The 25,578-nt window shown below is 48.0% G+C and overlaps 1 protein-coding gene across 3 annotated transcripts in view; it reads right to left on the reverse strand.

The window, feature by feature from the left end:
* IGDCC4 (immunoglobulin superfamily DCC subclass member 4) overlaps positions 1 to 25,578 on the reverse strand; it is a 79,594-nt gene that overhangs the window by 36,315 nt on the left and 17,701 nt on the right. For all 3 annotated transcript variants that reach the window (XM_010717579.4, XM_010717580.4, XM_010717582.4), the window contains exons 2-4: positions 16,875 to 17,204; positions 8,967 to 9,108; positions 3,929 to 4,062 (exon numbers count right to left, since the gene is read on the reverse strand). In XM_010717579.4, the coding sequence (XP_010715881.2) occupies positions 3,929 to 4,062; positions 8,967 to 9,108; positions 16,875 to 17,204 (606 nt within the window). The remainder of the gene's footprint in view (positions 1 to 3,928; positions 4,063 to 8,966; positions 9,109 to 16,874; positions 17,205 to 25,578) is intronic.

Here is a 25,578-nt window from a genome sequence, read left to right on the forward strand (position 1 = left end):
CCCATCTACAGAGGAGAAGCTCATCACTTGTTGGCTGAATCAACAACTCGCAGTAAAGTGTTTGCTCTCCCCACGCTCCCCCTGCCCCATGTTGCACGGCACCCACATCCCAAGCTGCGAGGGGAGCACAGCGCGTGTCAGAAGGGCTCAGGCTGAGAGCCAACCCAGCATCCTGCACGTCATTCACACATGCAGGGACTGAAAACCCACTTGTGGTAACAGCACGTCTGTTTCTGCGAGGTGGTGGCCAACTGCGAGTGCTGCTCACTTCATCACCACCTTCCCAATGAGCCCCAAAGCTGGTCCAATCCTCTAGCTGTGTTCTCCTACAGCCTTCGGGGCAGAAGCCAGCCAGGTCCCAGCACCCAGAGCCTGGCTCTCCCTTAACACCCACAAATAAGCCACCGCAATAGGAACACCAAAGGAACACAAAATGCAAAGGTGTTTCACAGCTGCCTCCAAGCTCTGTCCCTGTTATCGTATTTCATACAAATGCTTGACTGAAAAATACATTTCCTGGGACACTGCTGCAGTAAGCTGCTACAACTGTCAACGTAAATGATGTTCTGCCAACGGCAATCTCGTGGTGTCATCTCTAATAACATAGTACTAAATCCCAGCTCAGGGAGGATGTGCTCATCTGTTGGAAGGCTCCTCGGGGGCCTACCACTGCAGCCCCCAGCCCTGCTGCATCTACACATGCAAATCTGTACTCCCCATTCCTGTGTTTATTCCAGTGCAGGCAGGATCACATGGGCATGGCTGTGCCCACTGTGACAACACTGCTGCACTGATGTCTTGTCCCAGGAAGGCTGCCTGGGCATTCTGATTCTAACCAGCCTGGTCTGGGACAAAGATATTTACCCAAGTATCAGCATGAAATGTGATCTGACGTTACAGCTGTGGTTACTCTACATGCACAAGTCAAGAATAGGGTGCACAAGGATACAAGAAAAAAGACATACCCCACCAGGTAACACATCAGCATCCTCCTGTGCAGGTGCAGCTGGATCTGCAACTCACCTGAACATGCAAATCTCCAGCACCACATGCCCATATTGACACATTATTTTAAGAGAGCAGCTTCAAGCCTATTACTGTAATTTCTGCCTCTGGAACAAATAAAGAGTTAAGGAGCAGATTCTCCTCTGTGGCACACTGTCAGAAAGCAGAGATGCCAAGAGCCCTGTCTTGCAGGACCATGCTTTGTTCATTCTGCTGCGGTGACCAATCTCTCACTGCAGAGATAAACACTGAAATCTCTAGGATGGAGCTGTGGGGTCAGGATCTCAAAACAGATAGCTTTGTTTTAAGCTCCTGTACTCTTCTCAGCCCAGAGCTCTGTTGTGATCCGAAGCTGCTAGGATGTTTACCTTTCTACAGGCATGCAGGCCATACCACAACAGATGTGGGGCAAAGAAACAGCACAAAGAGCCAACATTGTGCATAGCATGGAGGGGAGAAGCGGAGCAACAGGCAAAGCGACCTGCTGAGATCACACATCACGATGCCCAATCTTTTCTCCTATCCTTCCTTGAGATAGAAGCACCTGAAGGGTGAAGGGATGGCACTGCCAGATGGGCTCAGCACTTCATCTGCTGGGAGCAGCGGAGATCCAAGGGGAAAAATCCAAGTTATCCCTCTGCTCCTATTCCTACAGCAGGCTCTGTTTCAGGGCTGAATGGCAGAGGCCTGCTCTCCGGCTGCTCACAACACCAATTCTCCAGGGAACGTCTGGAAATTTGTACCATGAAGTCTGCACAGCCCAAACATCTGCAGAGCTCGCAGCCCGCCGCGCTCTGCTCTGCCTCTGCACGGCCGCTGACACACAGCGCAGCCTTCAGCATGTGATGGGGAAGGCATACAACCAAGGGAAATCACACTTTGGGGAGTGTTTAGTGGGGATTTAGCGTGGTAGAAAAGGGTTGTGCTAATTGCAGTCACTCCTGTGAAAAGGTCTTTAATAAAGCAGATGGAATAACTCCCATCCATCACCCAACAACAGGAACTGGGCAGAAGATCTACAGGGAAACAGATTCTTTTGCTACATACAGCCAGCTCAGCCCCGCAATGCCTGGCAGAAGTAGAGGCATGAGCAGGAGCTCCCAGGCCTGAGACCTGCCTACCCACTGCCAGTGGAAGCGTTTGCATTACAACCAGCACAGCCCTGAAGTCCACCCGGAGCACTCACAGTCATCACCACATGGCACTGTTTCGTTGTTCCTGCCAGCAGACATGGAATAGTTTGGCCTCTGAAATGCCTGAACAAGCAACTCAAGCAATACTAAATAGCTGTACCTTGAGCTTTTCTTGTTTTCTTTTCATTCTCTCACATCTCTTCTCCAGTCTCCTCCAGCCAAAGGATTTCTGCCTTACGGTTCGCTCCAACTACTACCAGCTACTTCCGAACAGGGAGTAAAAAACTCCTCAAGCCATTCAGGCATCCAGAAACATGCCTCTGATGGAGACATGCTGAAACTCAAAAGGATCAATACCATGCCAGTCACTGCTGGAGGAGTGTGCAGCCTGCACAGGTCACTACAGTTTCCCATCTGCCTCGGAGATACTTTTCCCCAATTATAAAAATCCCCAGAGATTTAACAGGCATGTTTTTCATCACTATCAGCTCAATCTGGTGAAAAACTCAACCTCGCATATTTGTTTTTGCAGCCAGCGGGTGGTGTAGTGCTGCAGAAGCGAGATTTGGGCGAGAACTCCAGGCAGAAATCTGCTCAGCCGGCTGCTGCTCCAGAAGGAACACTTCCCATTTAACCTCTTCCCTTGCCTCCATTTGCAAAGCAGATTAAACATTGCAGAATACAAGATGCAATTATGCTGAACAAGTTACGATGCCAAGGACAGCACATTCACCTTTGTAGCTTGATCAATATCACTTATTGATATCAAACCAGACCCAATGGCAGAGCGGTCTCTGGAATGTGGAACTGCCCATAGCAAATGCTCTCCTTGCCTCTGAGCTTCATTAAACACACAGAGGATCTGGCAGTGGCTGACAATTAGATACAGAGCATTCAGCTGCTCATGAATTCTCTGAAGATTCCATACAGATTACCTCCGTGACACAATCCATTGATCAGAGGTGTATTCTCAGGCTCCACAGTTAATTACACTCCCTGCTGATGGATGAACAGCAAAGCCATCTCTGTGAAAATACACTGGTAGCAGAATGCCAAGCAAAAAATCCCTAAACAAAGACAAAAGGAGCTGGGAAGCATTTCAGAGCTTTCAAGGTGAAATCTGCCATGTAAACAAACAGGATTCAGCACGAGCAGCAGACCGACGTGGCCGAGAGACACCATCCAGAGAGCAGAGACAGCTCAGCCAGACCTGGTGATCTCACCCACTCGCAGGATGAGGCTTACACAACACTGGGAAGTATGCAGGGTCTGGAGACCCCCTGCACTAAGGCTCTCAGCTCCCTTCCCCTGCCCAGACTTGCCCACCATGCTCTTGGTTTACAGAGAAAAATGCACACAGAGGCTGAGGCCCAGAAAGGGAAGCAAAGGACAGCTCACATGCAAAGCCCTGCTCAGTCTGCGTCACCTGCAGAAATCCCAGATGAGGGTGTTCCCAAATGGCACAGAGATCTCTGGAGCCTCCCCACAGCTTGGCAGTGAGCCAGCCACATGGACACAGTGCTAGTCCGTGTCAATGTACTGCTCCTCTGGAGCAGCTTGCTATGCAATCTGGGTAGACACAGCCCTGCTAACTATTCCATCCTCTGACTGCTTCTTTTGCTAGATTGTGCATCTTGCTCTACACGTCATCTTTTGCTCATCTTCCACCTTGCTATCACACACGACTTCTCAGCACGCACACAGAATCATCACAGAATGACTTGGGTTGGAAGGGACCTTAAAGATCACACACCAGACCGACCTGTCCCTGCCAGCACCTCACAGCTCACCTTTCAGGACACTGAGAACTGCAGCGTTGCTGTAGCGCTTCCGAGCAGCATTGCTGGCCACGCAGTGGTACACCCCAGCATCACTCTCCTGCACGTCAACAATCTGGAGCACACCATTTGGAAGAGTTACAAACCTGAGTGAACAAAAGGAAGAGCATTAGACACGATATGCCTTGCCTGAGCTATTCATCAGCTCAAAGCCCTTTTGTCCCTGCCTTTTCTCCTTCAGAACTATCACTTGCAGGTCCTGGTAACCACAGCAGAGTATAACTGAGGCATCCCAGTGGCTGAAAGAATGAATGGTTCTTAAAAAGAAGTTGTTACAGACCCATCCATGGTTCTGGGGCCTTCAGAAGATAGGATCAGCTTCTGGGAGACTCGGGCTTTGCTGATACAAACCAAATGCACAGCAGAAAATAACGTACACACACATTCCTGCCTACAGACTTGTAGATATCTAAGTGTACCAGTGCCTTTGCACAGAGTCTGCTGCGAACAGCCTTAGCACTTACCTTTCACAAAAGGTTGGTAGCCAGAGGAAAAAAACACTGCACAGAATCTTTTTCCTGCTGCACCTCAGGTACACACATGGACCAAATGACACACAGATGCACCTTCACAGCCCAAAGCAGCCAGGACAATGCTCCTGCAGTGAGCAGCTGCCTGAAACCGTGCCATTCCCGGGTTGTGTTGATTACTTTTGTTCTCACAAGAGCTCCTGGCTTTCACAAGCTGGCAAACTTACACCCAGGCATTCAGCATCTCTTATTTACCCATGGGGTGCTACTGGGGAACACCTCCAAGGAGTGCAATGGCTACATGGCTCACAACACGAACACAATCCTTGCTGCATTATACTGAACAAAGCAGATGATTAGCAATTAGCACAAAAGTAGGAGCTGGTTGTCAGCATCTCCATTTTCTGCCTGGATTCCTAGATGGCAGCCTCTTTATTCTTGAATGCAAGGCGCAAAGCCTACGTGATCCTTTTTAATTATATATGAGATCCATTTTTAATTGCAAACCTCTATAAACAGAGCTGCTGAGCTTTGACAGGCAGCTCTAGGTTATCAGTCTTCATTATGAAGAGGACACATTCAAAGGCAATTGCTAAGGGGAGAGACAGCAGCTATTCCACAGCAATAGCACAAAGACAAGTTACAGCCATGAATGCCAGCCCTTTTATCCACAACGATTCCTGAAAGTAGCCCTGATATTAGCAAATGTGGTTCTCCAGGTGCTGAGCCCAGCTGGAAGGCCAGGAGCATGGAATCAAAAGGACCTTAGGAGATGATCCACCCCAAGTTCAAGACGTGGTCACCATGAGCAGCTCATCCAATCCTGCAAGGCCTTAAATTTCTAGCAATGGAAATGCCATCCCTGCCCTAAGCAGTCTGTTCCAGAGATTAATATCCCCACTGCAAACCTAGTGCCCAGCCTGGACCTCAACTGCCACAGTTCTGAGCTCTTCACTTCTTTGTCTTCTGCACAACAGACAGAGAAAACCTAACAGAGCTCCTCTCATCACTACATGCACCATCCTACAGCCTGATTTAAGAATACAGACCTACTGAAGCTTCCCATATTAGCAAGGGCAACTGTCCCAGACCCCTAAAGCCTCAAGCCATGCTCTTGCACTGTTTCCAAGATACTTTTCTCAGGATCAAGTTCCACAGTCCCTAGGAGGAGTCGTGGTACCCTGAAAACCCTTATAAGGATGCCTCATTAGGACACAAAAGGAAGAAGACAAATATTTGCATCCTCTCAGCACTGGAAGGAAAGCTTCCCACTGCGATTGTATTTATTTTTGTCGTGCATCTGCTCTTTGAGTCTGTAATTAATATCAACATATTTCAAGCACTATGCAAAGCAACTCACAGCCACATGAAAGAGACTCCAGTTCTGTATCATAGAATCATAGAGGCTGGGAGGACCTCTGGAAAACCAGCCTTCTCATCTACAGCCTTCTCCCTCTGGGGTAAGGCTCTGGTAGGCCAGGCTGCTCAGGGCCAAGGTCAGGAAGGTTCTGAACATCTCAGAGGATGCCCATGCTTGACCACCCTCGCAGAGAAGAATTTTTATCTTACATTTAAACAGAATTTCCCAAATTTCAGTTTGTGCCCTCTTGCCTCTTCCACTGGCTCCTCGCTCTTTCCTCCTCATGTAAGGTATTCACACACGTGGATGAGATCCCTGCCTGCCACTCATTCCCCACCCTGTCCCGGTGCACAGGAGGGAACACTTCCCTGTATTGAAGCCTCCTAGGCTTCAATAGAACCCATTTCTCCAGCCTGCCCCAGTCAGGCAGCCCTACAAGTATCAGCCCTTCTATCTGATTTCTAACACCTGGAACTTGCTGAGGGTGAGCTCTGCCCCACCATCCAAATAATTAAGGAAAATGTGAAACATAAAATGTCCAGAAGTGCCTTCAAGCTATTCTACAAGTTTACAAAGCTTCTTCAAGCTCTTTGTTATCCTACACTGTACTGTGCATATAGCAGAGAATATTCTAGCATTAACAGCCCACTTCCCTTTCTTACCTCTCCCCACTACACTGCTGCCAGATACTGACTGCAGATCATGTGATCTGAGGTACACGTTTATGTGCAGACCCCTAAAGATCTCCATTTTTTGCAAGTATTCATTTTGGCTCTACAGAAAACAATCAGCAAGTTGGAGCCCAGTGTGAAACTCAGCCAGACAAAAACAGAGAAGAGATGATGCCAAAAGCTGTAGATACGTCCCAAAGCAACTACAGTCCAGAGAAATCCTGCAAGCTACCCCTCAGCAGCTGATGCAGATTTAAGACTTCTTCTTTAAAAAGTACTTCAGAGCCAGAATTGCAAAATAATTCTGTCTTATTTCTATGCAGAAATTGGATTCTGTCTGAACTTCAGCAGGGTGGGAAAGATGTTTTGAAAACATCCCTAAACAACCCAAAAAGTGAAGAAGTGCTTAAGCATTTTTTAAGCTAAGCCTTCAACACGTTCAGAGTGACACCACACTAGAGCCTGTGTGCAAGAGTGACATGAGAGGGGAAAAAAAAAAAAAGAAGTAAAAAAAAAAAAGCTATGATCAGTTTTATCAGTTTCCTGTGCAAGAGCATTATCTGGAAGGCTGCATCTACAGCCCCAAAGCTGATGTGTGCGTACATCTAACGGTGCTGTTTCAGAATACGAAGTCATCCCCCTACCTACCCAAAGGACTGCACCTTCACAGGCTCATCAGATGTGTGCACAGGAGGGAGTCCCCAGGAAGCAGAGGCTGTCCCCAGGCCTGGTCGCTCGGCACGGTGGGGTGAGGATAACAGAGGTCTGGTTGGCAGCCAGCGTTTCCTGGAATTCGCTTAATTCCTTCAGAAGCCGGTTATATTAAATCCAGCAACAACGAGACAACAAGAAAGCAAATCCTTCTGAAAAAGCGTATTAGCTAAAACATGATTTAAAAAGCAAGATCTGCAGCTAGAGATTACGCTCTGGATTTTACAAGGAAAACAATTTTCAGGCTGCCCGTGTTGAAAGCAATCTCCGAGCAAGTAATTTCACAACATCCATCCAGCTGTCTCATTAAAAAGCCATTGCCCTATCTACGGCACACTTCCCTCTGCCATCCCTTCTTTTGTTTTGTTTTGCTTTTTTCCCTTTGCTTTTTTTATTAATTAATTTTTGTCTCATTACAAAGCAATAGCTTTGTATGAACCCTAGACCCCTTAGATGCCACTCTTCAGACTCAAGGATGTAACAGAAACCACTTTTTGTTCAAAAACTATTTCTAGATCTTACATCCCCCTCTCCTTTCCATCCTCTCTCCCACTCCTGGCTTAACCTTCTTGGGAAAAACAGCTCCTTCTTCAGAACAGAAATAAGTTTTTGGAAACTAAAGGACAACGTGATCACTGATCCCATGCAAGGATGATATCACAGATCAGCTATTACCCAGCTTATGATTTATTCCCTTCCCTTGCCTGTAACTGTCTTTCATTTCTAAAAGCAACTTTCATGCTGCAGGACTCTATCTTTTCCCCTAAAAACAAAATGTGGGGTTTTGAACTAGATGACCCTATACATAGGAGTAAAATAAGTGGAAAGATCACTCAGGTTACTGAGCACACACAGAGCTCCAGAGGAATCATTAACACCAAGACGAATCTGGGTGAGAGAACAGTGAAGAAAATGACTGGTTCTAAAATCACTACTGAAACTAAAAAAAAAAAAAAAAAAAAAAAAGGACATCTGGGTTCTGTCAGGTACACCCAGCCCATAGCACCATACCCCACAGCCAGCTGGGGAAACACTCCTCAAGCCAGGATCCAATGCCCCAAAAGGTTCCCATCTATTGAACTTTGCACAAGACTGCCCCAGGCAGCCCCTGCTGCAGTGCTCTGCTCCACACACCTGGGCTTTTACAGGGTGCAGGATCTGTGCTGTAAGAACCTGGACGATCTCGAGTTTCTCCATTCACATTTAGGCGCTCTGCTCTTCAGCATGCTTGTTTATTTCCCTTGAACTCTCTAGATGAGGACTAAGTGGCTGATAAAAACCATGCTGAAATTGTGCATCCTTGCGTGCAGACCTTTCAGACCACCAGAGAATTGAGGCACAGGTCTCATTTAATTACTTTGCTCATTAGCCAATTTCTACCCAATTTCATTTCTACAGAACTATTACAGACTGAGCACTTGGTCTGTTGTGGCAAAGGCTCAGGAAGAAGAGATAAGTAACAAAAAAGGGAATTACTTTGTTCTTACTGCTATTTTGGGCTGTTTGGTTTCAAGGTTTTTTTGTTTGTTTGTTTGTTTTCAGTGAGTTGGATGATGTCTGGGGAAAGTCTTACTTTGTGTTTTATCAACAAATTTGCACGGGTCCCTCCAGCAAGTGCTGCTCTTTCAGCACTTCATTTTCAGATTGAAAACTGATTCATACCATTTCTCTCCTCATTCTACCTTTTTATGAAAGACTTGCACATCTTAAGTGGTCAGGTTTGGGATTTTTTTTTTCTTTTTTCCTTCAAATAAATGGGAAAACAATCAGGACATCACCTTGGTTCTTCTGGAACAGCTATGTGATCCTTCTCCCACGTGATGACAGGGGAGGGCAAGCCTTCAATCCGGCACTCAAACCGAGCCATGCCATTTTCTTCCACTGTCTGTGACTCCGGCTGTTGGAAAAAGCGTGCCAAGCCTGGGAAAAGAAGAAAGCAAGGCAAGTGAGGAACTTGAGTTTCTGCTGAGAAACGCAAGGCTGGTATGGAGGACAAGTTGGCTGTATGCTAGAAATGAGCCTGAACTGCAATTCCTCCCTTTCCCATCCCCTACAAGCCCCCAGCAGTCCAAGAATAGTAACTGAAATGTTTGGACCTGCAAATTTGCTTCTCGCCTCATTTTATCCTTGAAGGCAATCCTTGAAGTGTGAGAGAAGACAGACAACTAGCTGGTTTTGCCAGCTGCTCTTCTAAATCGCTTCCTTTGTTCATTTACTTCATTGGGGAACCACACACAGAATGAGAAACAGAACAGGGGGAAGCACGGGTTCCCCTTTACCTTGTGGCACACTCATAGCCCAAATCAAGAATAGGCAAGAGGAAGAACAAAGCCAGATGTCAACCTTCTTGACCAAAACTCTGCCCACAGGTTGGCAATGCTGGAGCCACACGTGCACATACTTTATTGCGGCGTTAGCCTGAGGAAGCATTACTATTTTGAAAATAAAATACATGCCCTATTTTAACCTCAGCATATTCTCAACTGTCATTAGAATTTTGTTTCACTTAAATTGTTATCACATATTTAAAGCAACTCGTTGCTCTCTGCAGCAGTTGCAGACCGATTTCTCGCACCAGCTGAATGCCAAGTAGAGTTCCTCAGTTCAATAAATGATAATGAAAAACCGCTTTCTGGAAAAGTTTGAAAAATAAGTTAATATCAGGCCCCAATTCATGCAACAGTTTTAGTATTTTCGAATATACTGCACAGAGCACCTGAATGCAGAGTAATTTCCAAGAACTGCATGATCTTTTAAGCTCACGTTAATATATTTTGCTGAACCCAAGAGTTTAAAAAGGAAATCCATCAAACACAAGCGCACTTTCAGGTTGGCACCATCGGAACAACCTCCTTCTTGTATCCATAATGCTCTTTCCTGTTGTACTCTTTTCGTCCTATGAGTGTAAATGAAAGCACTTTGTCAGTCTCCAAAGGCTCAACGTGCCTGGAAATGGCATGAAGGGATGCAGGAATCCCTCTAAAAAGAGGAAATCTGTCAGCATCTCTGTTCTCTCTGCTTCAAGTCAGGTCACCTGTTTCTCTTCCATTCATTTTTAAGTGGCATAATCTAAGCTGATACAGTGGAGTCCCAAATTTTCCAGCAGCTTTAGATGAGCCTCTAGAGACGAGAAAACTTACGTGCAAACCATGGGCTACAAACAGCAATGCCACTGCTAACAGCAGCAAAAAGGCTCCATAAATTGCAGCAGACAGCTCCTCACTCTTTGCTCTCCCATGTAACAGCAGGCAGGTGTATTTTATACATTTTGCTAAAAGATGCAGGGTGTTCAGCAAGCCAGGCTCACCCCTGCATATTTTGCCATGAAGGCCAAAGAGGTACGAAAGGGAGCAGTGCTTTTCGGGTCCCTGGGCTCACCCAGAGCAGCAACCTGTCCCAAAAGAAAGGACAACTGGCTATCCCTTCCCCATCCCCTGCCAGATCTGTGTCTGCAAGCTTGAAATGCACTGTTGAGAACCAAACCCTGCCCTACACCTCAAGCCAGCCCCATGCCTGCTGTGCTGGGCTCCAGCACGGCTCTTCAAAAGCAAAGAGCCAAGAAATGCACCCATGACAGATTTCTCATTATGGTGTGGAGGAGTGTGACTAAACAGTGACCCCGATTAGGGAGCGCAGCATCCTGAGAGCCAGCAAGGGCTGAGAGCTCAGTGGCTGTAGAGCTCATCGTGGTGTAGTAAACCTTCACTTGCCTGCTGGTGTCTCCTGCAGATAACTATCATGGTGGGACTGGGAAGCTGGGCAGCTCTGCCATCCAAGTTTGGGATCCTGTTCCCTGTTACAGGACATCAGGATAGGGATTGCTAAGGACATCCTGGGAAAGAAAATTACCTCAGAAAGCTTTGAGAGGAGCAGCCTGCAAAGTCATGCACTGCCTGGGGAAGGACAGAATGGCAAGGTCCTTTGTGCACAGAAAGCAACACCAAACCAAGGTTAGAGAAGTGGAAAGGTTTGTTTGATGCAGAGCTGAGCAAGAACACCAGATCTCAGCACTGGTGAGATTCAGGTAAAGACAGCCTTCCTGGTCAGTTTCATTGCTGCTCCACAAGCATCTCCTGCACCAGCTCAGAGCCATGACCATGGCATGCTGGCATAGTTTTGATCCTCTTCTGTCATCCAAGGGATGCATGGGTGGAGAGGAGGAGGCAGCACATGCCTGGCACCCACAGAGTGGTACAGCCTGGGCTTAGAGATGTTCTGCAAGCTCGCCCTAGGAGTATTCAAGCAGGGTCCATTCTCCTCCCATAAATGTTCTTGTGGAAAAAAAAACTTGCTGCAGAAGTTCTGCAGAGTTTCAGTGAAGGGAGGCAGGGAAGAAAAATGCCAGGAGTGAAAAGGGAAACAAAGCAGATAGATACGACTCAATGCTATTTTCAACTCCTCAGCTAGGGTTTCGCTCACTAAACCCTCTAAAAGCCATGCCATGCCACAAAACAACGCCCAGCCACGTTGTGCTGGTTTCCCTGAGCACATTAAGGCCACTCAGTAAAAATGATGGACTGCAGGTGAGGAGGTGGAGGAGCACTACAGCACACTGCCCGCAGAAACATGCCGAAGCACCACACTGCGCCTTTGGGAGCAAATCACACCACTCCCTTCCCACTCACATGCTCAGCCCAGCTGGAGCCAAGCTGTGTGCCAAGGCTCCCAGCCCGGGGGTGCCGGCAGCACAGGGAACGCTGCAGCCTCCCCCTCTCCCAGCGGCACAGGAGGCCCCGAGCTTGGAAAGGCTGCCAGGCAGCAACACTACACCCAAGGCAGAAAATGCAGCCTATGTGAGGAATTCGGCCTTCTGAAAGAGGCTCACTGCTCTCTCACACAGTGCTTTGCCCCCCCAAGTCTCCACGTGCACATCCCCTGTCTGCCTTTTGTAATTATCTCAAGGTGCTTCTAAGATGGGGAGGGGGGGGGTGTGTGACTAAAGCTCCCACTGAGATCATATATACTGCCCAGACAAACTGCTCTGGACTGCTAAATGGGACGGGGAGGCAGCAGGGAGACTGCAGGACTTGCTGTGATTGGTGTGATTTGCCACGGTTCCACAGCGCAGAGGAGGCAGAGCCAGAGCTCAGTCTGCAGGGCCAGTTGGCAATGTAGGACCTGTGCTGCCCAGCTTACCCTTACAGCGCTCTCTCCTACCTCTGTAGAGCCATTGGTTCCCTACCTACGCCCAACAGCATCCAAAAGGCACATCTACATGCGATCCAGAGCCTGTGCACTGATCTGCTGGAAGTTCTCTGGCCTAACTGGTGGGAAGCAGAGAGACCTGGAGATGCACCTGGTACACAGAATAAATAGTATCAAATTCATAAAGTAAATCCTTAAAAATACAACTAAATCTCTGTCTTTCAGAGACAGTGTGGCACACAGAGCTCTCTCTCTGGGGAGAGGAGCCCATGCACACATGTGCACATCTCCCTGCTGCAGCCTGTGCCGCCAGCTGCAACACCAAACCTCTGCAGCTCTGCCAGCAGCCGCACGGCGCAGGCCCGTTCCCTCCAGGCACAGCAAACATTTTCATCTGACAGCTACAATTACTGTAATTTTCTAGAACCTCCCTCACACAAAATGTTTTGGCTAAATTAACAGCTTTAACAAATCTTCACCAGTGTAGTTATTAACAGGTAGAAAGCTACACCTTCCCACGACAACAATAACGCCCCTGGTATTTCCACATAGAAGCACGCACGGCTCGGAGAAACCTGCAAATCTAATCCAGCAGCCCAAACAGGCATGCTTGCACCATGAGCCATGGGGTGCAGATGGTGAACAGTGACACAGGTCTCAGGCAGCAGCACAATGGGATGAGCTGCAAGGTGCTGTTGTGTCACGCACGTATTCAGCAAAACATGAGCAGACACAGAGGTGACAATGGAAGGGAAAGGATGGAGGGCACTGCAGCATTGTTAGGTTCCCCGGAAGGCACTGCTGGGGCCAAGGCATCAGGGCACCTCCAGATGTGGCAGACCTGTGTGTGCTGTCCCCCGCCCATCACTGCTCTGTTGTTTGTCCCACCAAGGCTGTGCTCCCTGGGTCTCCTCAGCTGGCTGTGGCTGTCCCCAGTGATCCAAGCAGCGACCCAGCAAAGTCCCAGGCACTCAAGAGGACGGGCTGCACCCATCACATGCGTGAATGTCTTCTCGGCAACTCCTGAAGGAGGGCTGCCTTTGAGGCCACCTTCATCGCTCCTGGCATGGGCAGAGAGAGCCTTTCATATCCATGCACGTAACAGCAGGCTTATGCATCCTGTCAGACAAGAGACGTGGGTTTCTGTGCCTCCTTTAGTAATCACCTCCAGCAGCCTACAACTCAATCCCTCAGAGTGCTTCCCTGGACACTGCTGCCCTATCAGCCCGCCAGCCTGCAAACTGCCCAGCCTCTGTCACTCTAGCCCTCACCAGGGACCCATCTGTCTGCACCAATCAGCCACTCCTAGTCTCCCAACTCACCTGGCTGACACACTCCCTTCCCAGCCAGAGAGCCAGCACAGCAATGTCAGAGCTGCCCTCAGCTTTTGGGGCTACTGAGAAGGTATATCTAATTGTGTAGAAGCACTAAGAAAGCAAGAGAGAAGCAAAATGAGTGCCTGAGTGCACTGGTGCTGATAGGAGGGCAGTCTGGCAGGGCTTGTCCCAGTCGCACTGCAACTGCCTTGGCACTGAGTTTAGCAGATGCTGAGACAACCCACAGCTCCAGTCCCACAGTTTCCTCGTGGTACTTTGCCTATATGGGGCAAGGCAGTGGTGAATGAACAAAGAAACAAGTATGAAAAACCACAGGAGATGACTCGATGTTATGAATACTAAATGTTCTTGTCATCGCAGTGCTGTGTGGTGCACAGAGCCCTGCAGCCCAGCACAGGATCTCCCTTGTGCAGCATATCAGGAGCGCAGGCTGAGGGTAGTGTTGATATAACCTACCTGCTAAACAGGTTTTCTTCTCTCTGGTATTGATCAGCAGTGCCCAGGGCAGTCAGCACAAAGAATAACTCCATCTACACGTAAACAACTTCAGACAGACTGCTGTATTCAACCGGCAGGAAAAAAAAGAGCCTGTATGATCCTCATTTGCACCAGCTGAATGCTAATGCGGCAAAGGCTCTGCCCACCCCATGGAACAAAACACAGCCAGAGATGCATTTCATTAATAATTCTCTCTCTGCTCTCCATTCAGAAATGAATGTTATGTCAGGTGCGTTCATTTGCCATAGCAGCACCTTCCCTGTGCAGCTGGCTGTTAAGGAGGCCTACGTGTCGATGTCAGGAGATGAGCTGGAAAGTTCACCTGTAATTCCTTGGTTCTGGGAGGAACTCACAGTACTTCTCTGGAAAAATCCACAGGGAGGGAAAGGCAATCCACGTCTGTCTCCCATTTTTGAGACATTTTCACTGTTCTCGCTCATGAAACACAAAACAATACACCCAAATCCATAACAGGAGCACAAAGAGACCCACTGGAAAGGGAATCGATGCCAGTTCAGGATGACTGAGACTGGGGGAGGAGGAGTTGAATAGACCACCAGGACTCACGGTGCCTCTTCCACTCCAAGTCTCCCAGACAATATCTGTATGCAGAATCCTTGACTCCAGTTTGCAAGAACCCTCGTGAGATCCTCAGTGGTCTCTGTGTAGCACGGGTGATACAGCATCATCTGCACGTTCACCTACCATAGCTCTGTGCAAGTTCAAAAGCATCTCAGCCCTAATTTCCCAAGACTGGGAACGTGTTTCAGGCTTGCATCTCACGGCGTGCTGTCTGGCTGCATTTGTCAACATTTACATAGGTCTGCACTAGAGAGAAGTGCTATTGTGGTTGTATTATTTTCTAACCTCTCTTGTTTGGTAGGTCAAGGAATCATTTATTGGCACTCTCATACTTAAAATAGCTTTGGTAGCCATTTCTGAATACAAAAGAATTTTATTCTTGAACAAAGATTCAGTGGCTCAGATCTTAGAGTCTTGTTCTGAGACTGAAATGAAAAACAGCCTGAAGAGCTCTCTTTCATCTCTTCCACTATAGAGGGACATTTGCCTCACAATCGGTCCCGACACAGAGTGGAGCAACACTGTTTGACACACAGACAGATGCCTGTCCCAGCCTCAGTGAGCACCGCCCTTCAGTGTCTGGTGCTGCCTCTGGAGCTCTGAGCTCCGCACCATGCTGAGATGGGGTAAATTCTGCCTGTGGGAACACCCTACACAGAAAGGGACGATGGCAGAAGGCTGCCTGGGAACACAAGTCCAAAGCCCAGTCTCTGAGGGAAGAAAGGTTCCCATTATGGGCATTTCAGGCCATGCTGATACACAAAGATGCCCTTATCTGGGAAGCCACAAGCAGACTGCTCTCTCCTGGTGCATAACGCAGTTGGATAGCAGGGGGCTGGACACATACTTCCAAATTGGGATGTGCTCAATGACATCCAAGCACCATAAAACTGTTTTGGCTTAACTGCCTTCTTGCCACACCTGAAATTAGCAGTGCTGTTTTAAGAGAGCATGCTTGGAAACTGACATTCAGGGTACCTGTCCCACTCAGGACCTGGTGCCTCCCTTGACCCCACCAAGCACATGGGGAGCCCTGGCACTCCTCTGTTCACTGTGGCTACCAGCTTGGGCTCTCAGCAGATAAGTTGCATTAAGCTCCTGCTTTTTCCGCCACTCGCTGTGCTAAAGTTAGAGCTAAGATTTCACAAACAAAGGACATCTGAAGAGGAGACATTCAACATCCTGTCTGTCAGAACCCCACAGCGTAGATGAAAGACCCGAAGGCCTCCCTTGGTTCATCAGGTCTTAACTATGTTCACACTCTATCATTTTCACAAGACCACATTCAGACACACTGAAGCCATCAGCGTCTCCAGACATCGCAAACAGGGAAAGCAGCAGATGCCCCTAGAAGGCTGTTCTGATCTAAGCTAGTGATGGAGAGCAGGGACAAAGGGGAACTGGGACCACCTGAGCACAGCCTGGCCTATTTCCAGCATTTTCTGTCCTCAGGTGGCCACCCACACCCACCTGACCACCTCTCAGTGATAACTCTTTCAGTAGCATAACTACACTGCTCGCTCGTGGCAGATCCTGATCCACTGCTGCCTCTGGGATTTGGATGGGACACAGAGCTCAGCACAGTCAAGCAGGGAACACAGAGAACAGCAAAGCATGTTGTCCCACCCCAAACAGGGCTGGCTCTCCCAGCTGCCCCCATGCACGTAATGCAGGTGCATTCCTGCACACACCATCCAGGATTGATGGATGCCTGGGGAATGCAATGGGCACTTTCTCCCAACTCTTCCCATCACGGTCCCCCTCACACCAAGCAGTGCTCAGGTTCAGAGCAATGCTTCTTAACTGTATCCACCACAGCCTTTGCTGGGGTTGCCAGAGCTCCATAGCCAGCCCCCCTCCCCCTTCCCACAAAGATGGTGTTGATGCTTGGCTTTGAGGTATTGATTTCCCCACAAAAGCAAACACCAGTTTCTGGAGAGAAAGTATGATTCTGGTTTTAATTTGAGGCTCATGGCACTTACCTGGGAGTGTTGCACATGAGAATACTGTTGGGTCAAGAGAGACACCACAGCTTATTTGTGGGCTGTCCCAAATTCACATAACACATCATTAATAGAATTTCAATTCATAGACATTAGAAAAGAAAAAACAAGACCCACTTACTTGAAAATCTGACTGCAGCCGTTTGACTAGTGACAGACCCTAGGGAGCTGTGGGACACACAGGAGTAATTACCCTCAGCATCAGCTCTCTCAAAGTATTTACTGTCCTTTGCCACAGCCTGTGATGAGATGAAGAGCGATCCATTTGGAAGCACGTGCAGATGTTCCTGCTCCACTAGCGGAAACCCATTCCTCTTCCATGTGATATTGATCACCTGCTCAGCAGGAGCCAGGTTACAGTCCAAAACCACGACTTGGTTTGGCTCCAATATCACCTTTGCAGGACCAGCACTACAGCTCAGCTCCACAGAATCCCCTTCCAACAGCCTCCCTGCAAAGAAAAGACAGCATTTCTTCAGGGCTTGCTCTGCTTGGTTAATAACATCCCAGTTATACACGAGTGTGGTTAGGGATAAGACATGACATTCAGCCCCATAGTAAAGCCAGCACCTCCCAAAACACCTGTGTACTAACTTCTCCATCATACATCTCCTAGGCTGCAAGCACAACCTGCACCACCTCCGCTGCTCCCCACCATGCCCAGCAGCAGCCTTTTATCCACACTTGCTTTTTCCATCCTGAGTTTCAAGCACAGAACAACTGCAAGTCAAAGACAATGCAGCATGGGCCTCAACCCCACCTTCACTTGCCACAACTGCCCATAAGTAGCAAATACTTCCTCCCCCCTGCTTCCTCGGAAGGATATTCCTACTGCAAACTGACAGTCCGAGGGGCAGCCCCACATGCTCAGCCAGCTCAAACCCTCGGGCAGCTGTGTGCTGCAGCCGTAGGCAGAGTGCTGAGCGGCCGCTGGCTGAGCTGAGCTGAGCAGGGTTGGGGCTGGCCCACTTCCAAACCCACGTACTCATAGGAGAGCTCCACCTCTGAAACAGGGCTCAGCATTTCCTAAAAGAATATTGCCATTAATAAAATGCATTTGCCGTTAGAGTTCTCCAGAGACACTAAGTCAATGTTAGCTGGCAGCGCTGCTTCCACACACCAGCAATTTCAATCTCTGCTGCACTCAAACCATCACCATCCACTCTTTTTATGGCTCTGCTCCAAATTATTTTGTCACTGCTCCAATCAGAAATGTTTCCTGCCTCTATAACAAGTTTATCAACACTGGATATGAACCACATGGCTCCCTGCCCGTCTCCTATCGCAGAAGGCTACAGATTAATTTTATAGGAATTCAAACACTCTATTAAACCTGCTACTACCTACTGCTGATAAAAGGGCTGCCTTTTAAAAGAGTGCGAGTTAAGCAAGCAATTAGGGGCAATGACACGCAAAATTACACGTGCAGAGAGATGGAAACTCCGGGTGTCCCGTAAGAAAGGGCCTTGCCCTGCCCACACTTGGGGCTCATTTTGTGCCCAACAAAGCACGCAGGGACAGGTACTTGTTAGGAGGCTCCAGCCTTCTCCATGCTTTGCCCCTTACCTCCTGTGAACCACCACTGCTGGCAGCGTCACATCAACGCATCTTGAGCATCAGGTGGCTCATGTTTCTTGCCAGGCACAGGCAGGCTCATTGCTCTGCAAGACAGCCTGCATCTCTGTCCTATTTTCTGCCTTCCTCAGGCTGCAATTTTAATGGTATTTTGCTGAAAATACTCCTCCTCTCAGTGAGGCGCAGCATGCGGGGACAGCTGGCAGCTAGGAATAGAGCAGAGCTCTGCGGAGCTGCGTCCTACGCCAGCACAGGTTGGCAAGAAGCAATTATCAGCCTCTCAGGCTTCTGTCTTCTGAAAACCAACCTGCTTGCAGTCCAAACTGACACCACAGTAGAAGAAATACGTGGTGTTCTTTTTTTAATATGTGATGGCGTTTCTATACCCCCGAATATTGCCCAGATCTTCCCCCCAGAGTCAAAACCCAGTGGGATCCAAGCTGCCAGCTGAAAAAAGAAGCACTTACACAGCTCAGTGTAAGAGACCCAGCTCAGGTCCCTGTGCTGCATCAAGAGAGCAGAAACAGTCACTGGAGGGAAATACATCTGAAACTGAATGCACAGTCCAGGAACACGCTCAACAAGGCATGTGCTTCACCACAAGCAAGGGATCCTCCATGAGAAACCAGTGCTCTCTCTGCTTCTAAGATTTGGTGCAAGTCCTGAGCTACTTGTGTGGATGCAGTCTCACTGGATAACGACAGGAGAAGGTTGCCTCAACACTTCACACTCTCTTGAGCACACACATGCACAAGATCTTTAAAGAGCAGTAGTCACTCCTTTCCTGGAAACCTGTTCCTACCACACAACCCATTCAGTAACAGCAGCAACTAACCTCCAGGGTATCAATGGGGTATCAATGTTTCTACTTGCACACATCTATAGCACTGCCAAGCAATGCAGCCTCCATGCAACGCTGAGAGATACGTGAGTGCTCAAACCGCTGCCCTTCATCCCAGGAGCACCATAAGTGCTTCCAGACCAAGAAGCCAAGGAAAAGCCCTGGTGTGCTCACAACCTGTGACATCGGGCTGCTCTGACTGGTGAGCATAGACTGCCCTCAGCCACCCAGCCTCTTCAGCCCCCAGTACTGCAGGTTTTTGGGGACAAGCCCTTGGCACACAGAGGTTGTGGCAGCAAGTGCCCAGGACTCAGATGTAGTATTGAAAAAGCTCCAACTACACTTCTGATGTTCGAAGAACTGTATAAACACTCCCTGATTAAACAAAACATACCTTCCAGGCTCTGAAAATGTAGGAGGAGGTCTGGTTCAAAGCACCACCCTAAATTAGCAAGCCTGACAATGAGATAAAAACACTTTCAAGGGAAAGGATCAGAAGAGAGTAAAAGTGAGATCAAAGACAAATGAAATCAGGAATGTTGAGTGCTTACAGAAGCTGCTGACTCTTTCCAGCCTCCATTCTTCATCCTTCAGTGACAGAAATAGATACTACCCTGCTCAAACACAGCCCCACACAGCCTGCTGCTCACCTTCGCCCTCTTACCTACTGGAGGTAATGGATGAGTGAATGCAGGGAAGCCACCCCACAGCCACCTGCCTCATGCAGCAAGCACAGCCACTTCAAGGGAGAGCTGCAGCAGAACAGAGGCAGGCTGCTGAGCCAGGAAGACTTCTCACGTCTCAGCTCAGGGCAGGTGGTTCAGCTGCAGACCTGTGCTATGGAGCTGGAGAGCTCGTTGCCTTTGGCTACTCCAGGATGCAGCTTCAAGCATTGAAGCCTGGCAGAACTGCAAGTTTTCAGCTCATGGATCTCTAAATTGAGGCCATGAAACCCTGTACAGCACTCCCCTATGGAAGGCAACACAGCTTCTACATTCAAAGCAGGCTTTTACATCACAGCACGCAGAGCAACACTCAGAAATTGCCTAACACAACTGAGAACATTTCAAAATAACTCTTTGGAAGATAAAGTAGGGAAAAGGGGACCAAAAGCAGAGAGGGGATTTACTGGGAGAGAACAGAGATGTCTATGTCTGACCGGCCCCAGGTAACAGGCAGAGCTCATACCAACCCTCACTAAGGCCAGCAAATCACTGAGCTGTCCCAAGGCAGTCAGTAGTGGTTCAGGACTATAAATATATATGCTAATACACACGTACACGTAGGTATATGCAGCATCTATATGCACACACACACAGTTCTGCAGGAACATAAACATACTGAAATATTAACATGCCCTGAAACAGAGGGCCTTCAATGCAGCAATGTAAGTGGTTCGCTCCCATGAAAACCACATTCTCCTCTGGCCCCAGGTGTTTTATTCTCTCCCATGTTGCCAACACCAAGGCTACATTACACACAAAAACAGCCCAAAAGATAAAAAGTCCTTTTCTCCCAATCTATTTCATCACTTCCTCGCTCCCACTACCCATCCATCCACTTTTGCTACCCATGCCTAGTGAAAAAAAGGCAGCATCTCCTGTTGAGCAGCAAAGAAACGAAAAAAGAAAAAAAACAAAAAATAATAAAAAAAACCCCACCCACAAAGCAGAGCCTTGCAGACAAACACAGGCTGTAAAATCTTTAAGGCACAGTCCCTGCCAGCAGCAGCCTTCATTCCAGATCCAGCGCAGGCAGCTACAAACCACGTTAAAGCAGCCAACATCTCCTTCCCAATGCACGCATCTCAACGCACAGCCAAAAACAACTCCTGTATCTCCTTTCCTTTGCACCAAGTGGAGGCAGAAATTCACTTACTATTGAGCAAAGAGGAAAGAATCAGTTCTCCTTTCATGATTACAAAACTGTAAATAACCAGGTGAAGTGTGAGCTAGCTACACAGCAAGGTTTGACAGATCCCTGACATGCAATTACTTGGTCAGAGGCAGGGCCCTCAGAGCAGTGTTTTCACATCAAGAGACGCATTACTCCAAGCCCATAAATCTGGTGGCAGCTTGCACTCCGTGTCTGAGTCCAGCACAACTCACCACTGGCCTCTGTATGCAGTTATTTCCCTGCCCTGGGGTTAACCACGCAAAGCAAGGAGGAAAGACCTACATAAGTGAGATGCTTGTTCTGGTGAAATTTTGGCTATCAGCAGTAAGCGTGTCCTTGAGCTCTGTTACATGGCACAAGCAAATAAAAGGTTACTGTTCAACAGGAGACCAGTAGCTTTGTTTGGAGATGTCCCAGCTTCAAACATGGCTCTGCCATTATATCACCAGACAAACCCATCTCGGCTGGGCAGCACAGCTTTTCTCTAGCTGGTCACAGCACCTCCTCACCACGGCCACAACCTTACTTCCATCCAGCAGCCCCTCACCACAGCCACAGCCCTCACCCCACCCCAACGGGCTGTCCCAAAGACAGACAGAAAGGCAGGGCCTGGGGGAGATATACTGCCTTGTTGGACAAACCAGCTGAGCAAGAGGAAGCCAAGAAGGTTTAAGCACCTGCAAGGTCTTCTTCAGGACTGAGCCAGGCACAGCAGACATCAAGCCAAGCTCCAGGCACTGTCAGGCTGCACCCCACCACATTCACTTAGGGCTACATCCAAGCAGACAGCTTCACATACCCCAACACCTGCCCACTGAACCTACTACGTCAGCTGGCTCAGTAGAAGAACCTCTCCTACTCTTGAAGCACCAAGACCAAAAACTGCTACTAGTGGCACAGGCATTTGACATCCTGCAGCAGAACCCAGACCCTCACCTACTGCCACAGGAACCCCAAATTCGGGTGGGATTCCACCAGTCCCAGGTCCCAAGGCACTACTGGCTCTGTAACCTACCCCAGACCATTCTGACTGGCAATTGCAAGGTTTAGACCTTCACTTCAAGTGCAGGGCAGGCATCTTTAGCACAGCTAAAACTTAAGGCCAAAGCCATTTAAGCAGAGCTGCTGACAGCCTCCAGCACCTCTAAACAAAACCCTCAGTGCCTCTAACCCAAAACAAATAAAGTTGCACTGAGCCAGACAGGACCCGTTACAGCACAGGCTGTACAGGGAGATTAATACTTCACAGGGAGCAAAGTACAAGGGTTTCGGATCTGACACACTTCCAGAGCTGACATCACTCCTGGCTCTTGGCAGCCAGAGATTTTCCTGGGGAGCTGCTGTGTTGCAGGTCCCACAGGCTGGAGTCTGGCCAGCACGTTTCCTATTCCACACACATCTGGCACTTTGGAACCCTTGTGCACCTTGCAGAGCTGCAGCCAAAGAAAACCTTCCCAGGAGCGAGGAAAACAGCTCAGGCAGCGCAGGCAGAGCGCTCGTCGTCGTGTGTGTTCTGTAGGATACGGGGCTGCAGAAGGGCTGCTCCCCGTGCCCCACATCCTGCAGGAGGTGGCAGGCATTCAAGAAGGCAGTTTAAGCCTCTGTGCTGTCACCCCTCTTAATTTATGTATTTATTTTGGATGCTGAACTTGCAGGACTCAACAACGCAATTAATCTCATTTAAGTGGGAGCGAACAGCACCGAAGAAAAAGAGCAGTTATTACTTAACAAAGGGCTTTCCTAACTATCAGCAAGTCAACTACTGTGCCATTGTTCTGCTGCAACCTCACCTTCTGCTGATGCTCTTCAGACACTCTTAGAGCCACAGAAAGACTTTAATTTCATACTGTCTAACTCAGAGAGCAACTGTACTTCAGTGCATTCTCGCTGCAGAGCAAACACTCACCCAGGCAGCACAAGGGCTCTCAGACCATCTCCTGTCACTGACGGCACCACAGCCTTTCCCAGCAGCCCAGCACTGCGAGCAGCCTGCATGCAACACCACAGGGGCAGGGGAACAGCAACAACAGTCCCTTCCTACAGCTCCACTTCACTTAATTATAGACATCTTCACATCTAACGGTTCTTTACGAGGCTTGGTGGCTTTGGGACATCGATCCTAACCCATCCACTTCATAGCAGCCCATTATTATATTTTCACATGTATACAAAGCCCTTCCATTTAAAAGTTAAATTAATCATAATTCATCGATCTGTTGTAGCATGCTCTAAATGCAGTTCTCCCTAAAGAACCATGCTGGGCAAGAGCCCCTTGGCTTTGTTCTGTTCAAATTCCTGCTTAAAAACATGAGAGCAGAAGGGATGGCATGAAAAACAACAACACTATCTGAAACAAATGCGATGTCACATTGCTGCTTACAGGCTGTATCTGAAAAGCCTGATTTTATCTAAAGCTGTAATTAAGGTAAATAGGTTAATGACTAGACTCACTTAGATAAAAGCAAAGGCTGCTGAAGCCCCTGGTAAATGAATATCTGTATGTATAAATATCACATACCAGGCATCAAAGAAATAAAGCAGTTGAAAAGGTTTCCATCTAAGTGTTTTAACGATGCTTCTGATGCTCCTATTGCTGAAGCCAGCTGCAGCTGCTCCTTTCAAGCCGAGAGCACAGCCACTGACCTGCAGTGGATTGTCACCCTGCTGACTCTAAGGTGGCCTTAGAGTCCAACCACTGAAGGGCAGAACTGGTTTCTAGGAAGGACCGGATGCTCTCATGCTTCTGTGCAAGATCAGGCTGGCCAAAGCATCTACAGATTGCAGCGACCAGTAGGGATGAACACAAAACCAGCTCTCAGCTGAGCGTGGGTTCATCAAGATGTGTGTTATTCCAATGCATCCCCTGCAAACAGATAGTTCAGAAAGATTAAGCAAATCAATAGCACTAATAATTTATTCATTGTGTTGAACTGTCAATAGCAATCATAACACTAGAGTGCCTGACTCTTACACGAAGGTGAAGCCTTTCTATTTCCTTCTCTCTGATCCCAGGAAGGCTTTTGAAACAGCAGCTGAAGTCCAAAGCGGGCTCTGCAGAAGCCTCTACTTCAAGCTGTCATCCCTGTCTTTTCATAAGCCAATGAGACAGAGCTGAGATGACCTCTGCAGAAGCTGCTGCAAGCGTGGGATGCGTGGTGAGCTCAGGACAGAGCTCTGGGTTCGCATTCATACATTTACAGTGTAGAAGCATATTAAAATTACAAGCTTGAACAAACACACTGGAACAATAACACATCAGAGTCCTGTAATTGGGCCCTGAAATATACTTAGCGAAAAATACAGACCAGCTGCAATGTTGGAAATGCTCCTAATGCAATCCAAGGTAATTATTGGTAACAGACCATCAAACAAGTGCATTAATATGCTCTGATCAGAGGGAGAATCAGATGGGCAGCCTGGCACAGCAGCCTGTACCTGCAAATTATGTAAATGATTGGAAAGAGCAAAGCCCCAAAGCCCTAGAAACACTAACTGTAATGAAAGTTATTAAATGCTATTTTTGTTATCCGCTGGTGTTAACATTATAGGGCCCATTTGCTGAGGTAACTGTAATTTTGCTGCTGAGCAGCAGGCCGAGCTGAATAAGCCTGAGATTTGCCATTTTAAAGGGCTCCATCAAGCTAAAATAACTGCCTGGGATTTGCATGATTTCCTGGACAACATTTAAACACTTCGGCGTTTTTTCACTGATGTTCGAAAGGAAATCCACTCACGTTGCTTTTGTTCAAGGCAGAAGTTCCTGTTTTTATTCCATGCACACGTTTGATCTGCAAACATCATAGGAGAGTCTGAAAGGATCTCCTGTTACAATATTATCTATTTCTGCACTTGAACTATTTAAGTCAAGCGTATTTTTAGGTCATACTTTCATCTTTCAATGCTTGAGAAAGCTAAAAACATGCAGCACGATACAATCTGCAGCAATGCCTCTTGAGAACATCAACTAGAAAGTAATATTATCAAACAGAGGACACAAAGCTCTTTCACCTATGGGCTACAATTACAACTCAAGTAGGTTTTGTGCTGTTTTCCTCAGTTAGCAATTTTACATAATCCACAATATAAATAAAAACACACTGGATGGAACAGCATCCAGAGAACGCATCATCCCTCAGTTCTTCAGCACCCTACAGAGTAGCACTGTGCTCAATTTCAAACCTTGGGTGAAGAAGTGAAGACACAGAGGAGCGACAGAGCACGAGGATGTGCTGCAATCAATGCAAACAGCCCCAAGAAGCAGGAGGGGACACAGCTCAGCAGCGATATCCACACACACAGGATGCTGCAGCCCAGAGCGCAGCCAGCTCTCCTGAGCGTTTCCACTATTTGCATCGAGCTCAGAAAATTAAAATGATATTTTACGGTTAATGGTTGGAACAGGACCTGTGAAGTCCTCCTCACAGCCCCATTTACAACACAAACGCCAATGACAGAGCAGCAGATGGTCAGAAACACTCCCCCAGAATATTCAGGCGATTCTACTTGAATCCAT

The sequence above is a fragment of the Meleagris gallopavo genome, chromosome 12 (genome assembly GCF_905368555.1).
Source record: "Meleagris gallopavo chromosome 12, MGAL_WU_HG_1.1, whole genome shotgun sequence".
Lineage (NCBI taxonomy): Eukaryota > Metazoa > Chordata > Aves > Galliformes > Phasianidae > Meleagris > Meleagris gallopavo.